The sequence below is a fragment of the Balaenoptera ricei genome, chromosome X, assembly GCF_028023285.1.
Source record: "Balaenoptera ricei isolate mBalRic1 chromosome X, mBalRic1.hap2, whole genome shotgun sequence".
Taxonomy (NCBI): domain Eukaryota; kingdom Metazoa; phylum Chordata; class Mammalia; order Artiodactyla; family Balaenopteridae; genus Balaenoptera; species Balaenoptera ricei.
Genome location: NC_082660.1, coordinates 50,028,788 through 50,044,983, shown reverse-complemented (window position 1 = coordinate 50,044,983; position 16,196 = coordinate 50,028,788). Strand labels below are relative to the sequence as shown.

The following is a 16,196-nucleotide window of genomic DNA, read 5'->3' as shown; positions in this document are numbered from 1 at the left end:
AATTAACATTTGGGTAAATCTCAATGTTAAGTGTTCTTACCTCAGTTAAAAAAAAAAAAAATACAAGGGGACGTGACCACGATGTCAGATTTTAGCCATCACAATCTCGGAAATTTTGTGAAAACCAGGTATAAAGCCTTAAAAATAAAATGTGGGCCTTGAGCACAGTCTTTGTAAGAAGAGCTCCACTTTGTAAGAGTTGTAACTAAAAATAATTAATTGGGTTAATAAATCTAATAGAGTAATGGACGCAAGAGCCATATCAGTGCTAGCATCAAAGTTGTTCTACAAAAGTTTCTGTGCCTAATGATGTCTAAACAAAATATGAAACTTCTTCCAATACCTGAAGAACATTGTAATGGCAAGCAATCAAAACACGCAGGCACACACACACACACACACACACAGAGTCCCCTCTTCCATTTGATTTCAGCAGTCTACATTTTCTACAGTAGTAAATATTCTAGCTATGTCTTGTGAATCTCAAAGTACTGGAAAGTAAGTGCCCATTCAAAAGTAGTTTATCTTATAACACCATAAATGCTACTAATTTTGTTGTCCATTTGAAATATGTAAGTTGTACTATTAAAAACAACAAAAAAGGAGTTCTTTATACATGTGGAAAAACACAAGTTTACCCATTGTGTTCCCATTAACATATATATGATTATTGATTATGCATTTATCTTTTAAATCATATAGAAAATAAGAGGAGATATGAACAAAAAATATTAAAATATTGGTTTATATTTTTAAAGCCTATATCCTTTATACAAAGCCTAGCTCAAATGTAGTTTTTCTTATAAGACTTTGCCTGATTTCTAACAAATCAGAGTTCTTTGAACTCTCCCAGCACAATTGTATATAGTCTTATTGTTCCTTGGTGATAGAAGAGTGGAGTAGTAGTGGTGGAGGAAGAGAAATATACAAGGTTGACTATTTAAGCTTGAAGTCTTTTTTTCTAGTACCAGCTGATGAAACAACCTTCTCTCTTTTATATACCTCCTTCTCAATCATTTCTTAAACACCAGCAACATAGCTCCTCCCTTAAAAAGGCATAGGCTTTCAAGACAGGTCTGAGGTATTATGACTGAAAAAGGTCCAAAGAAAGATAACTTTTGTAGGCATATAGAGAAGCTTCCATCAGGGCAGCATTCTGGGTTGGAGTCATTAATTAAACCCTGGGGCAAAGTGGGTGACTTTTATTTGTGAACTAACATGCATATCTTCTCACATAAATCTCCAGATATTTCCACAGGTGACTTGTTGGTCACACCATATATGCCTCACAATTTATCTCCTAATACTTAGAAGACTATACCTTCTATATCTATATCATGACTGTGGTGATATCTTCTGTTTTATCTTCCAGATCCACCCCTCCACTTTCTCCATCCTGCTTTGTGTCCCAGGAGACTAGCTTATATATACTCCATCAACAGGCTCCCCTCTCCTCTTGCTTTTGGTTGAGGTTTGGCCAATGAGAGTTACCAGCAAGAGTCTGGAAAGCAAACGGAGAGTATCGTTGAGGTATTTATTCCCCCAGCTTCTACACTGCAAGGTCGCTGTGGGCTGGCTACTTCCTTTAACCAAAGATCACAGATCCTGTCAAGTGGCCCTCTACTCATACTGAGTTCCAGGAATCACTTCCTACTTGCAATCCTTAAGTCCTAGGAGTACTAATAGCACCCACTGTTATCACCTCCAGGATATTACACTATCCTTTGTGGTTTTCCTATCCCTTGCTCACACATTTGTAAGTAGTTCAAATATTAAACTCTCCTCAAATTACTTAATACGAATGTTGCATCTATTTTTTCTTCTAGGACCTTTACTGATGCAGCCTTCATCATAGATACCATCCAAAGAGTAATAGCTAACATTTAGTAAGTATTTATTGTGTGCTAGGCTTTATTCCAAACACCTGGCATTTACTGACATATTTAAATCTTTACAACTACTCTATAAGTATTATTTTCTTCTCTACAAATCACTTCATTTCTCCTTTCTTTACCTCTGTTCCAGATATATTTCTCTCCCTTTTACTGTGAAAGGTAACTGAAGCTATATCTCCCTCCATAGTTCAAAGGAGTAGAAAGGAATAAGGCCCAGAATGCACTAAGGATTGCAAAAATAACAATAAGGGTAACATACTTTGTTTATATTCAGAGCAAGATAAGTAAGGAATGGGTAGAGAAATTGCACAAGGTCAGTGGTATAAATTTGATGAATGATATAGGAGAATATGCTCCTCACCTTCCATTTTACTTCTTTTTTTGTCCTTCTGTCACGAATAATAATTTTCAGGCTACAAAGAGTAAGGAGAAAAATGGGTAAACACAGATTGTTCGAAGGAGAGGCAGCAACAACCCATGATAAGCAAAACAATAGAAAAATATAAATATGTCTTACAAAGTTGTTAAAATCAGATAGCAGGAAGAGAAGTGAAAAGAACAGTATAATCAGATAGGCCAAAGATGCAAACCAACATCTAACTAGAAAAGAGGTCTTTGATTATCTTGTTCAGTACTTTTTTCAATGATACCACACTGCTATATGCAATTATATCATCTATCATATACAGTCTTGGATTGTTCTTTTTTGTTTCATATGTGTCCTTGTTCTTCCAATAAACAGAGAAAGACCCTTCTTTTCATTTTGAATCCCATGGTCTAAGCACAAATTAGATATCTGAAAAGAAAGCCATACTGAATTAGACTGAGAGCCTTGTGGATCCTTCAAAGCCATGGTAGTAAATAGGATTGAGGATAGTTATTGGGCTAAGGTGCAGTTTATAGGAATAACATGGCAACTTAGAATATCATACCTGTAGCCTTCATTTATGCATTCACTTACTCATTCATTCAACAGATATTTATTGAGAAACTATTCTGTACCAAAACCCATAAATGCTTTAGGATAGCTATTCACTGATTCAATCAGAGCCCTCTTGCACTGTTGGTGGGAATGTAAATTGATACAGCCACTATGGAGAACAGTATGGAGGTTCCTTAAAAATCTAAAAATAGAACTACCACACGACCCAGCAATCCCACTACTGGGCATATACCCTGAGAAAACCATAATTCAAGAGTCATGTACCACAATGTTCATTTCAGCTCTATTTACAATAACCAGGACATGGAAGCAACCTAAGTGTCCATCGACAGATGGATGGATAAAGAAGATATGGCACATATATACAATGGACTATTACTCAGCCATAAAAGGAAACGAAATTGAGTTATTTGTAGTGAGGTGGATGGACCTAGATTCTGTCATACAGAGTGAAGTAAGTCAGAAAGAGAAAAAACAGTACCGTATGCTAACACATATATATGGAATCTAAAAAAAAAAAAAAAAGGTCATGAAGAACCTAGGGGCAAGACAGGAATAAAGACACAAACCTACTAGAGAATGGACTTGAGGACACGGGGAGGGGGAAGGGTAAGCTGGGACAAAGTGAGAGAGTGGCATGGACATATATACACTACCAAATGTAAAATAGATAGCTAGTGGGAAGCAGCCACATAGCACAGGGAGATCAGTTCGGTGCTTTGTGACCACCTAGAGGGGTGGGATAGGGAGGGTGTGAGGGAGGGAGATGCAAGAGGGAAGAGATATGGGGATATATGTATAACTGATTCACTTTGTTATAAAGCAGAAACTAATACACCATTGTAAAGCAATTATACTCCAATAAAGATGTTAAAAAGTATATATATTTTCTGAGTGTCAACCATGTGCCAGAAACAATTTTAGGCACTTTGATGTATGAAACAAAAATGGCCCTTGCTCTCATAGAGCTTACAGTCCAGTAGGGGAAGGTAGACACTAAAAATAACACAAATTGATTAATTACAATTTTATATGTGATAAAAACGAGAAGTACAAAGCACAATGAGAGTGAACCACCATGGGGAAACCTGACGTAGTCCCAGGTCCAGAGACAGTTTCACTGAGGACGTGACCTTTGAGTTAAAACAGAAAAGATGAGTAGGAGTTAAGAAAAAGAATGGGGTGGAGTAGTGGACAGAGAACACAGCAGGCAAAGAGAACAGTTAGTACAAAGGCCTTGATGTGAAAAAGAACGTAGAACATCAAGTCACTACAAGAGGACCAGTGTAGCAGGAATAGAGTGAGAAAAGAAAAGAGTGATACGAGATGATGTTGAAGGAACAGGGATAATTAAAAGAGAAATCATTCTTTGTTTTTAGCTTCCTCAAATCACTTTACCTCTCCTTCCTTCCTCTCTATCCCTGATCATGAAGGGCCTTTGTAAAATGTCCGGACTTTATTCCAAGAGCAATGGGAAGCTTTTGAAGGAGGATTCTGATCAAGAGGTGAGATGATATAACGTCTAATTTTAAAAGATCACACTGACTACTGTGTGGAGAATGGGTTGCAAGAGTACATTTGAGGAAGCTAGTGTGCAAACTAGTTAATGTTTCAAGAAGGAAGGAGTGATTAACCCCATCAAATTCAACATAGAAATAGAGAGTGAGCACTGACATGTGTCTACTGAGTGAAAAGGAAGTCACCGATGACCTCTACAGGGAAGTTTTGGGGGAGTGTTGGAAGTTGAAGCAAGACTGCTATATTGAATAAGTGAGAGCTGAGGCAATGTACCCAGTGAATGAATACAACTCTTTTGAGAAATCTGGCTGAGGAGAATGTATGGATTTACTTGTTTGTTTGTGAGAAATAAGGGTGTTTTTTTTTTTAAGATATAAGAGACTATAGCATATTTATTTACTGATAGAGAAGCTTCTATAGAGACAGAGAAGTTGAAGATATTAAAGAGAGAAATAATAAGTTTCTGAGAAGGCAGGAATGAGTGGGATCTAATGCACAAGCAGAGGACTGGCCATAGAAAGGAGAACCTCGTCCTCCATCATAACAAGAGGGAAAGAAGAAAGAATGGGTACAGATGGAGATACTCAGCTTTGCCCACCCTGAGGCTACTAAGGTATTATGGGTGGGTGCATGACCTGAGTTCAGCTCATGGTTTCTCCTGCCCAGGACATTTGATCCTGCAGTAAATGATGCAGAGAAACAGGAAGAGAAAAGTTTACATTTTACAAACGATAGCAGCAACAACATATAGTTTCAAGGGGGCAGCAGTTGTGATTATTTCAGGGGCAGTGGCCATTGACAGAGATGGCATCGGTGCCTGCAGTGGCATTCCAGTATCAGTTGTGGTAACAGCAGTGTCTGTATCAGATGGTTCCTATAATGTAATTATGGCCATGGTGCTTGGATCTTGCCCATTTTCTGAGTCTAATTCTCCAGGTTTCCTAGTAATTCTACCAGTTACTCAGTACGCCTTCCAGAAAGTCCTCATCTATTAAAGTTACACAGAGTTGGTTTCAATGCTTGCAACCATGAAGACTGATTGATACCAGTATGAGGGAAGGACATAATATTTTGTTTAAAAAATAAGATATCAAATTCACTGTTAAGGAATTTGGATTTCATACAGTCAGAGTTTGTAAGCTGGAGGTCTATTAGCCAAAAAGTCATTTTGTGATTTTAGGTTATCTTTTGTCCATAGATTAAAAAAATAATAATGATTATCCAGTTTGGATGGCTTTTTATACAACAATATAGATTTCCAGATTTGCTTGGAAAAATACAATCTGGCAATACTAGAATTTCATCCCTGTGTCACAAGAATAAGTTGTCTCCTTTAGATGGATAATGTATTTGCCTGCCTACTTCACTCATTTACCTCACGTAAGTGAATGAATGGCCCTGTAAGCACTGGAATTTGTAACCTCTAATGGGGAGGCAGATGCCTCTGGCATCTTTTCTTATAAGGGCACTAACCTCATCATGAGGGCCCCATCCTCATGACCTCATCTAAACCTAATTACCTCCCAAAGCCCCCATCTCCAAATGCCATCACATTGGGGGTTAGGGCTTCAACATATGAATTTTGTGGGGAGGTTATACAATTCAATCCATAGCAACATTTTTCCCATTGTTCAGCCTGTATGGCATTTCCACAGTGCTCCATATCACCTCTCTTTCCATACCTTTCTCAATAGTGAGGCCTTGTAGCTTTCCAAGACTTCTCCCAGGGGAGGCTGTGGTAAAGGTGAAGGGTTTGTGACTAACTCATTGTTCCATTTCCTGTAGTAACTTGGAAATAACCATGTTTACTTTACTAGAAATTGAATTCCAATCACAATCTGGGTGATAATTCTTATGCAAAATCCTTGTCCTAGAAGGAAAGTTTAATACCACCCAAGTGGAGGCTTCTTTCTCTTACATTGTCAATTTATTGTCTGATATTTCCAAAAGAGAAAAGATTAGAATGCAAGAATGTCTTACAGAGTTAGAGTTTCATAAAAGTAGTGTCATATGAACATATATACACTGCTGCCAATATAATACTATTAATTAAACACCTAAATTCCAGAACTATGACTACCAAATTTTCTGTTGCTCTGAAGAACTTATTTTCTTATCCAGAAAATTAAGTGGACTGCAATATTACCTCAATCACCTACTTTTGAACTTTGCCATTACTTGAAATAATCTTGTCTCAAGACCTCAAACTATAATAGGAGGCAGTGTGGTGAGGTAAAAAAGAGCCTGAATTTTAAGGGCAAATAGCAGCTCAAACACTTATTAGTTGTATCATCTGGCCTCAAAGCCCATACTCTATCCACTACATGGTACTGCCTCCTTTTAGAGCACAAAAATGAGGAATGAAACTGTCGTCTTAAGGACAATTGGTTCAACCGTGTCTTTCAGCCCAGGGATGTTAATGATTAACACAGAACCTAAAATGCAGGATTCTATAGTCATTTATCCTTTCCCATAGTGACATCCAAGTATGCACAATGAAGACTGCTAGGGGCAGGGATGATATTCAAAACATTTAACTAATAAGGTACGGGCATTAACCAATCAGAATGGATGTCACAGGGTATACTGGTGTATACTAATCTGCCTCAGAGCAGAGATGCCTGCAAACGCAATATGACCCAAATTGAGTTCATCATTCCTGCCACTCCAACTCCAAATCTTTTCTTCCTACATTCCATATGTATGATCGGGTTGTCCCCATTTAAGGGATTAATTTCGTGACGCTCAGAGAAGTTTATATCTATCTTGAGGAATAAATGAGGCAACACACGTGGCACCAGACTTATAACAGGCACTCAACAAATGCTAGTTGCTCTTCTCATTCCCTGAAACTATTATTACACGGTCTTATCTTTCTAAACTCCTGACTTCTCCCATTGGGCCTCTCCCATTAAACCTCCTTTTAGTCCTTATTCTGATATCTAGCCCTTCACCATATGCCAGTTCTCTCAATTCATCAGCCCAGTTGAAGCCTCACTTGCCTTCCTCTAGGCCTACAGTCAGTTAATTCAATGATATACTTACTTGCACCTTAGAATCCTTTCTACCTTGACTCTCTCCAAACTCTGAGTAACTGCCTCTGTTGGCATCTACTATACTTAATTGATAAATATTGCCATGGAGGCTTCAGAGTGCCAACTTTCTCATGGTGTCCCCATCTCACTGAATGGCTGATATATACACAGTCAAAAATCTGAGTCATCAAATCAATAGAATTAGAAATGAAAAAGAAGAAGTAACAATTGAAACTGTGATTAAAATATTCCATAAAACAAAGCCCAAGACCAGATGGATTCACAGGCAAATTCTATCAAACATTTAGAGAAGAGCTAACACCTATACTTCTCAAACTCTTCCAAAACATAGCAGAGGGAGGAACACACCCAAACTCATTCTACAAGGCCACAATCACCCTGATACCAAAACCAGACAAAGATGTCACAAAAAAAGAAAACTACAGACCAATATCACTGATGAACATAGATGCAAAAATCCTCAACAAAATACTAGCAAATAGAATCCAACAGCACATTTAAAGGATCATAAAACACGATCAAGTGGGGTTTATCCCAGGAATGCAAGGATTCTTCAATATATGCAAATCAATCAATGTGATAAACCAGATTAACAAACTGAAGGAGAAAAACCATATGATCATCTCAATAGATTCAGAAAAAGCTTTCAACAAAATTCAACACACATTTACAATAAAAACTCTCCAGAGGGCTTCCCTGGTGGCGCAGTGGTTGAGAGTCTGCCTGCCAATGCAGGGGACACGGGTTCGAGCCCTGGTCTGGGAAGATCCCACATGCCGCGGAGCAACTGGGCCCGTGAGCCACAATTGCTGAGCCTGCGCATCTGGAGCCTGTGCTCCGCAACAAGAGAGGCCGTGATAGTGAGAGGCCCGTGCACCGTGATGAAGAGTGGCCCCCGCTTGCCACAACTAGAGAAAGCCCTCGCAGAGAAATGAAGACCCAACACAGCCAGAAACAAATAAATTAAAAAAAAAAACTCTCCAGAAAGTAGGCATAGAGGGAACTAACCTCAAAATAATAAATGCCATATATGACAAACCCACAACCAACATCTTTCTCAATGGTGAAAAACTGAAACCATTTCCACTAGGATCAGGAACAAGACAAGGTTGCTCACTCTCACCACTATTATTCAACATTGTTTTGGAAGTTTTATCCACAGCAATCAGAGAAGAAAAAGAAATAAAAGGAATCCAAATCGGAAAAGAAGAAGTAAAACTGTCACTGTTTGCAGATGACATGATACTATACATAGAGAATCGTAAAACTGCCACCAGAAAACTGCTAGAGCTAATCAATGAATTTGGTAAAGTAGCAGGATACAAAATTAATGCACAGAAATCTCTTGCATTCCTATACACTAATGATGAAAAATCTAAAATTGAAATTAAGAAAACACTCCTATTTACCATTGCAACAAAAAGAATAAAATATCTAGGAATAAACCTACTTAAGGAGACAAAAGAACTGTATGTAGAAAATTATAAGACACTGATGAAAGAAATTAAAGAGGATACAAACAGATGGAGAGATATACCATGCTTTTGGATTGGAAGAATCAACATTGTGAAAATGACTCTACTACCCAAAGCAATCTACAGATTCAATGCAATCCCTATCAAACTACCAATGGCATTTTTCCCAGAACTAGAACAAAAAATTTCACAATTTGTATGGAAACAAAAAAGACCCTGAATAGCCAAAGCAATCTTGAGAAAGAAAAACAGAGCTGAAGGAATCAGGCTCCAACGCTTCAGACTATACTACAAAGCTACAGTAATCAAGAGAGTATGGTACTGGCACAAAAACAGAAATATAGATCAATGGAACAGGATAGAAAACCCCGAGATAAACCTACACACATATGGTCACCTTATCTTTGATAAAGGAGGCAAGAATATACAATGGAGAAAAGAGAGTCTCTTCAATAAGTGGTGCTGGGAAAGCTGGATAGCTACATGTAAAAGAAAGAAATTAGAACACTCCCTAACACCATACATAAAAATAAACTCAAAATGGATTAGAGACCTAAATGTAAGACCATGCACTATAAAACCCTTAGAGGAAAACGTAGGAGGAACATTGTATGACGTAAATCACAGCAAGATCTTTTTGGACCCACCGCCTAGAGAAATGGAAATAAAAACAAAAATAAACAAATGGGACCTAATGAAACTTAAAAGCTTTTGCACAGCAAAGGAAACCATAAACAAGATGAAAAGACAACCATCAGAATGGGAGAAAATATTTGCAAATGAAGCAATTGACAAAGGATTAATCTCCATGATTTACAAGCAGCTCATGCAGCTCAATATCAAAAAAACAAAGAACTCAATCCAAAAATGGGCAGAAGACCTAAATAGACATTTCTCCAGAGATGATATACAGATTGGCAACAAACACATGAAAGGATGCTCAGCATCACTAATCATTATAGAAATGCAAATCAAAGCTTCCATGAGGTATCACCTCAAACCGGTCAGAATGGCCGTCATCAAAAAATCTACAAACAATAAATGCTGGAGAGGGTGTGGAGAAAAGGGAACCCTCTTGCACTGTTGGTGGGAATGTAATTGATACAGCCACCTTGGAGAACAGTATGGAGCTTCCTTAAAAAACTAAAAATAGAACTACCATATAACCCAGCACTCCCACTACTGGGCATATACCCTGAGAAAACCATCATTCAAAAAGAGTCATGTACCACAATGTTCATTGCAGCTCTATTTACAGTAGCCAGGACGTGGAAGCAACCTCATTGTCCATTGACAGAGGAATGGATAAAGAAGATGTGGCACATATATACAATGGAATATTACTAAGCCATAAAAAGAAATGAAACTGAGTTATCTGTAGTGAGGTGGATGGACCTAGAGACTGTCACACAGAGTGCAGTAAGTCAGAAAGAGAAAAACATATATCGTATGCTAACACATATATATGGAATCTAAAAAAAAAAAAGGTTCTGAAGAACCTAAGGGCAGGAATAGAAGATGGACTTGAGGATACGGGGCAGGGGAAGTGTAAGCTGAGATGAAGTGAGAGAGTGGCATGGACATATACACACTACCAAAAGTAAAATAGATATCTAGTGGGAAGCAGCCACATAGCACAGATAGAATAGTTCAGTGCTTTGTGTCCACTTAGAGGGGTGGGATAGGGAGGGTGGGAGGGAGACGCAAGAAGGAGGAGATATGGGGATATATGTTTATGTACAGCTGATTCACTTTGTTATACAGCAGAAACTAACACACCATTGTAAAGCAATTATACTCCAATAAGGATGTTTATATATATATATATATATATATATATATATATATATATATATATCGGAAATAGATACAAACAAACAAACAAAACAAACAAAAATCTGAGTCATTCTTTACCCTCCCTCAGCTTCCACATCCAATTTTTCATCAAATCCTGTTGAGTCAATCTCAAAATATCTCTCAAACCCAACCTTTCTCCATTCCCAGAGCCATTGCCCTACTTTTAGAAATCATCTCTTTCTGGACCCCAGCAGTGATTTCCTAACCAGTCTTCCTGCCTGCAGCCTCAGTTCTTCCTATCCAGTCTCCATATTGATGCCCCACAAAGGGTAGTCTTATTAAAGCTGGCCATACAGATTGCTTAAAATTTATCAGTGTCTATCCACTACCTATAAAGATATTACAAGGTCCCAATTAAAACATACAGGGTCCTGTGTGATTTGGTTGCCTTCTTCCTGTATTTTACCACATCTTTCTCTTACTTTCTATGCCCCAGTTTTATGGAAATGCTTACAAGTCCTTGAAGCAGGTCAAGTTATCTCATTACTCTATGTCTTTATTCATAAAGTATCATCTGTCTATAGCACCAAAATGTGAAGCCTCCTCAAGTGTATCTTTTATCTTTCAAGACAGGTCAAACATTCCTTATGCCATCCCATTCTCTGTCTCAGTATATATATCATGCCTTCTTTGTAGCTTCACTATAACCTAAAGGTGTTTATCTCTTGAAAGCTATAATATTTAAATGCTCTTATTTGTTTCTCTACTCATCTCCAGTATTAGACTATGAGACAAAAATATGAAGCAGGGCAAATATTTCAGGGATGCTAGTTAAGCTCAATCTAAACATGTGCTTTATAATAAAAACTCAGGTTGTTTCTTTGTATGCAGGTAGGTTCCCTCTGAAAAGGGTAAAAAAATAAGGTTTGTGGTCTTCCCTTCAAAATTTCTACTATGATGAAAGTGTTCTGAAATTTTATTTGTTGGTGGCTACCTTTACCAAAATTCATCAAACTGTAAACTTAAAATAGATGAATTTTGTGGTTTGTAAGTTTTACCTCAAAAAAGCTATAAGAAATAAGCTTTTCAATAGCAAAAAGAAATTGGAAAGCGTTTCCTGGCATACATTCCCTCCTGAAGAGCTTCTAAAGCAGAAAGTAACTACAATAATATAAGTAAGAACTTTCAAGTGAGGTTACCAGTTTCTTGAATTGCAACCTCTGCCACACTTAATGTCACAAGTTGGAAAGGAACAACTTGTACACAGATCTGTATAAAGGAACTAGAAGTTGTGGTGGCAAGATCTTCCAAATAAAAATATTAGAGAATGCTCCCTTACATTTGTTATGGTTAAGAGAATAGTAGAAAAATAAGCCACAAAATAGAAACAGTACTTATATGGGATTGATGAGAACTCAGAGCAAGGAGAGAATGGAAACACATAGAAAGAAACAGAGAGAGAGAAAGTGAGCAGAACGCCCTTAGACCACTTTAGCTCGCAGATCATCAATATCTCCTCCCTTTGGAAATAGCCCACAATTATAATGGAGACTAACAAAACAGTCAATCCGGCAGAAACAACAATCATCTCTGGAAAGTGAAGAAGTTTTGCCTGCCCTGATTGTATAAAGAGGCTCCTGCAAACTCAATGCAATCCTTATTAAGATTCCAATGGCATCTTTTACAGAATTACTAAAAACAATCCTAAAATTCGGATGGAACAACAAAGAACCCCAAACAGCCAAAGCAAACCTGGGAAAAAAGAACAAAGCTGAAGGTACTTACTGATTTCAACCCAAATTACAAAGCTATCATAATTTTTTTTAAAGTTGATACTGGCATAAAAATAGATACACAGAGGAATGGAACAGAATTGAGAGCCTAGAAATAAACCCTGGTTTATACAGTCAAGTAATATTTGACAAGGGAGCAGAAAATACTCAATAGAGAAAAGATAGTGTATTCAATAAATGATGTTGGGGAAAACTGGATATTCACATGAAGAAGAATGAACCTGGACCCCTATCTTATACCACTCACAAAAATTAACTCGAAATGAACTAAAGACTTAAATTTAAGACCTGAAACCATAAAACTCAGAGAAGAAATTATAGGGAAAAAGCAATTATTTCATGGATATGACACCAAAGCACAAGCAACAAAAGCAAAAATAAACAAATAGAACTATATCAAACTAAAAATCTTCTTCACAGCCCCACCCCCAAAATCAGCAACATGAAAGCAACTTACTCAATAGGAGAAAGTATTTGCAAACCATCTATCTGAAAAGGGGTTATTCTCCAAAATATATAAGGAACTCAAACAACTCAGTAGAAAAAATAATAATCCAATTAAAAATGGGCAAATGGCCTGAATAGACATTTTTCCAAAGAAGATGTTCGAATGGTCAAGAATTATATGAAAAGATGTTCAACATCACTAATCATCACGGAAATGCAAATAAAAACCAAAATGAGATATCACCTCACACCTGTCAGAATGGATATTATCAAAAAGATAGATAACAAATGCTGGTGAGGATGTGAAGAAACAGGAACACTGTACACTATTAGTGGGAATGTACATTGGTACTGCCACTATGGAAAACAGTATGGAGGTTCCTTAAAAAATTAAAATAGAACTACCATAATCCAGCAATTCCACTTCTGGGTATATGTCTGAAGGAAATGAAGTTACTATTCTGAAGAGTACATCTCCATGATTATTGCAGCATTATTTACAATAGCCAAGACATGGAAACAATCTAAGTGTCTATCAACAGATGAATGGATAAAGAAAATATTATATATATACAATGGAGTATTATTCAACTACAGAAAGGAAGGAAATCTTTCTATTTGCAACAACATGGATGGACTTATACTCAGTGAAATAAGTCAGAAACAGACAATTACTGTATGATCACACTTAAATGTGGAATCTTAAAAAAAAAATATCATGGCAATAGAGAGCAGATTGGTGGTTGCCAGGGGTGGTGGGTAAAGGAAAAATGTGTGAAGGTGGTCAAGGGGTGCACACTTTCAGTTATAAGATCAATAAGTTCTGGGGATATAATGTACTGCATGGTGACTATAGTTAACAATACTGTACTGTATACTTGAAAGTCACTAAAAGAGTAAATCTTAAAAGTTCTCACTCCATGCACACAAAAATGTAACTATGTAAGGTGATGGATGTGTTAATTAACCTTATTGTGGTAATAATTTCACAATATATACATATCATTATGTTGTATATCTTAAACTTATACAGTATTATATGTCAATTAAATCTTGATAAAGCTAGAAAAAAAGACATTCCTGGACTGATGCATCTCCAGTCCAACTCGTCTCTACTTCCACTCTTGTCTCCTACAATCTCAACTCTACCCAGTAGCCCAAGTAGTCTTCTTAAAAGATAAATCAAATAATGTCTCTCCCTTTCCTTAAACTTTCCAATAGCTTCCCCATAACATTCAGAATAAAATCCAGGTCAACTTTAGCTAGCACACATGCTAAAAGTTCATTTGTCCTATCATGAAAGAACATATGCTTATTCAAGTCTATATGTGATACTTACAGAAGAAAAAAACCCTAAAGGGTGGGGGTGGGGTGAGAGAGATTAAAAATAAGAAAAGGAAATACATTAATAAACACAAATTTTGTTCCGAATTTTTTATTCCTTAAAAGGTCTGCCTACCTTTCAGACCTCCTCACTTACTCTCACTCTTGGTCACTGCACTTCTACCACACTTAGATCCTGCAACTTGACAAGTGCATTCTCTCCTCAGGACCTTGCACTTATTACCCTGCCTGGAACACTATTGCCCCCAGCTTTTGTCTTTGTTGGTTTGTTATCTTTTAGATCTCAACTCAAACATAATATCCTCACAGAAGCCTGACCACCTTAAGTGACCCCCCAATCATTCTTTCATTACAGCTCATTAATTTCCTTCAGTACACATCTCTGAAATCATAGTTTTTAGTCCTGTTTGTTTATTCATTAATTTTCTCTTTATTTTGTTCTTGTCTGTCTCCCCCAACTAGACTGTAAGTTCCAAAAGGGCAGGGAAAAAATATATCTCATTCATGCAGTACTCCAGCACCTAGTTCAGTGCCTGGCACATAGTAGTTTAAAAATGTATTGAATGAATAAGAAGGTACTACTCATCAGAACGCCTTTTAGCAAATATTTATTTATTCCAAGTTTTATGTTAGTCCATATAATTTTTTATAAATGACCAAACACGACGTATTCGATATTCTTCATAGGAAACATACAGCACAGAAAGAGTCTTCACTCATCCCCTCACCAAATCATCTCTTTTCTAGTACTGCACTTAATCATATAATCTGAGTTGACAGAAACCTCACCTATTCTCACTCTCTACTCAGTGCTTAAACACTCTCTACAGCAGTAACAAGTGATTTACTTGCTATTGAAAAATGTTTCTAGACAAGTTTGAGTAATTTCTTAATCAATACATTTGATCATTACTTTTCATTCTTTTTACTCCTCTAGATAATTTCAATTGATCTTTCTTTGAGCTCACTGATTCTTTCTTCTGCTTGGTCAAGACAGTTGTTGAAGCTCTCTATTGAATTTTTCAGTTTAGTCATTGTGTTCTTCAGCTCCAAAATTACTGTTTGGTTCTTTTTATATTTTCTATCTCTTTGTTGAACTTTTCATTTTGTTCTTGTATTATTTTTTCTGATTTTGTTACATTGTTCATCTATGTTCTTTTTTTTTAAGTTTTTAAATTTTTTAATTTGTTTCAAAGTTAAACCCAAGACACATTGACTTCATAGGAAATACACTGAGAAATATTTTTCTAGCTCTCTGAGCATCTTTAGAATAATTATTTTGAATATTTCAGGCAATTCATGAATATCCATTTCTTTGGGGTCAGTTACTGGAAATTTACTATTTTTCTTTGGTGGTGTCATCTTTCCCTGATTCTTCATGATCCCTGCAGTCTTGCATTGTTGTTTGTGCCTTTGAAGAAGCAGTCACCTCATCTAGATTTTATGGACTGACTTTGGTAAGCAAAGGCCCTCACCTGAAGGTGGGAGCAAACTGGAGTGTGCTGTAGACCCAAGTCAAGTGGTGCAGGGAACCAAGTTCAGGGGTGTGTGGCACCTCCAGGTCCAGTGGCTAGGGACCAGTGCAGACAGCAGTGGTGGTCAGAGCTGGTGGTGTTCAAACACTCAGCAGTGGGGACCAGCTGCAGGTGCCTGTGTAGTAGCAGGGGCCAGTTGCAGACACAAACATAGTGGTAGAAGCCAGAACTAGCAGCAAAGGCTGAGGCCAACTGTGGATACAAAAGTAGCTGTGGGGGCCCTGGCTATCAGTGTATTCTACTGTGACTGCTGGGTCTCACCATGGGTGCATGGCAATGGCAGTTGGTGTGGGGGTCAGGCCAGAGGCATGTAGGTTCACATCTGGAGGGGCTATCCCTGAGTGTGTATATGTTGGTGGGGGACAGCTGTGGGGATCTAGGCTGTCTTCTTGT

General features: G+C 37.4%; 1 protein-coding gene across 3 annotated transcripts in view; it reads right to left on the bottom strand.

The window, feature by feature from the left end:
- The window catches only part of KLF8 (KLF transcription factor 8), a 291,207-nt gene that overhangs the window by 253,779 nt on the left and 21,232 nt on the right, over positions 1 to 16,196 (bottom strand). Inside the window, exon 3 of one of the 3 annotated variants that reach the window (XM_059910244.1) lies at positions 2,257 to 2,308. The exons of the other annotated variants lie outside the window; for them this stretch is intronic. Within the exon in view, the coding sequence (XP_059766227.1) occupies positions 2,257 to 2,263 (7 nt within the window). The 5' untranslated portion in view covers positions 2,264 to 2,308. The remainder of the gene's footprint in view (positions 1 to 2,256; positions 2,309 to 16,196) is intronic. 3 annotated transcript variants of the gene reach the window in all.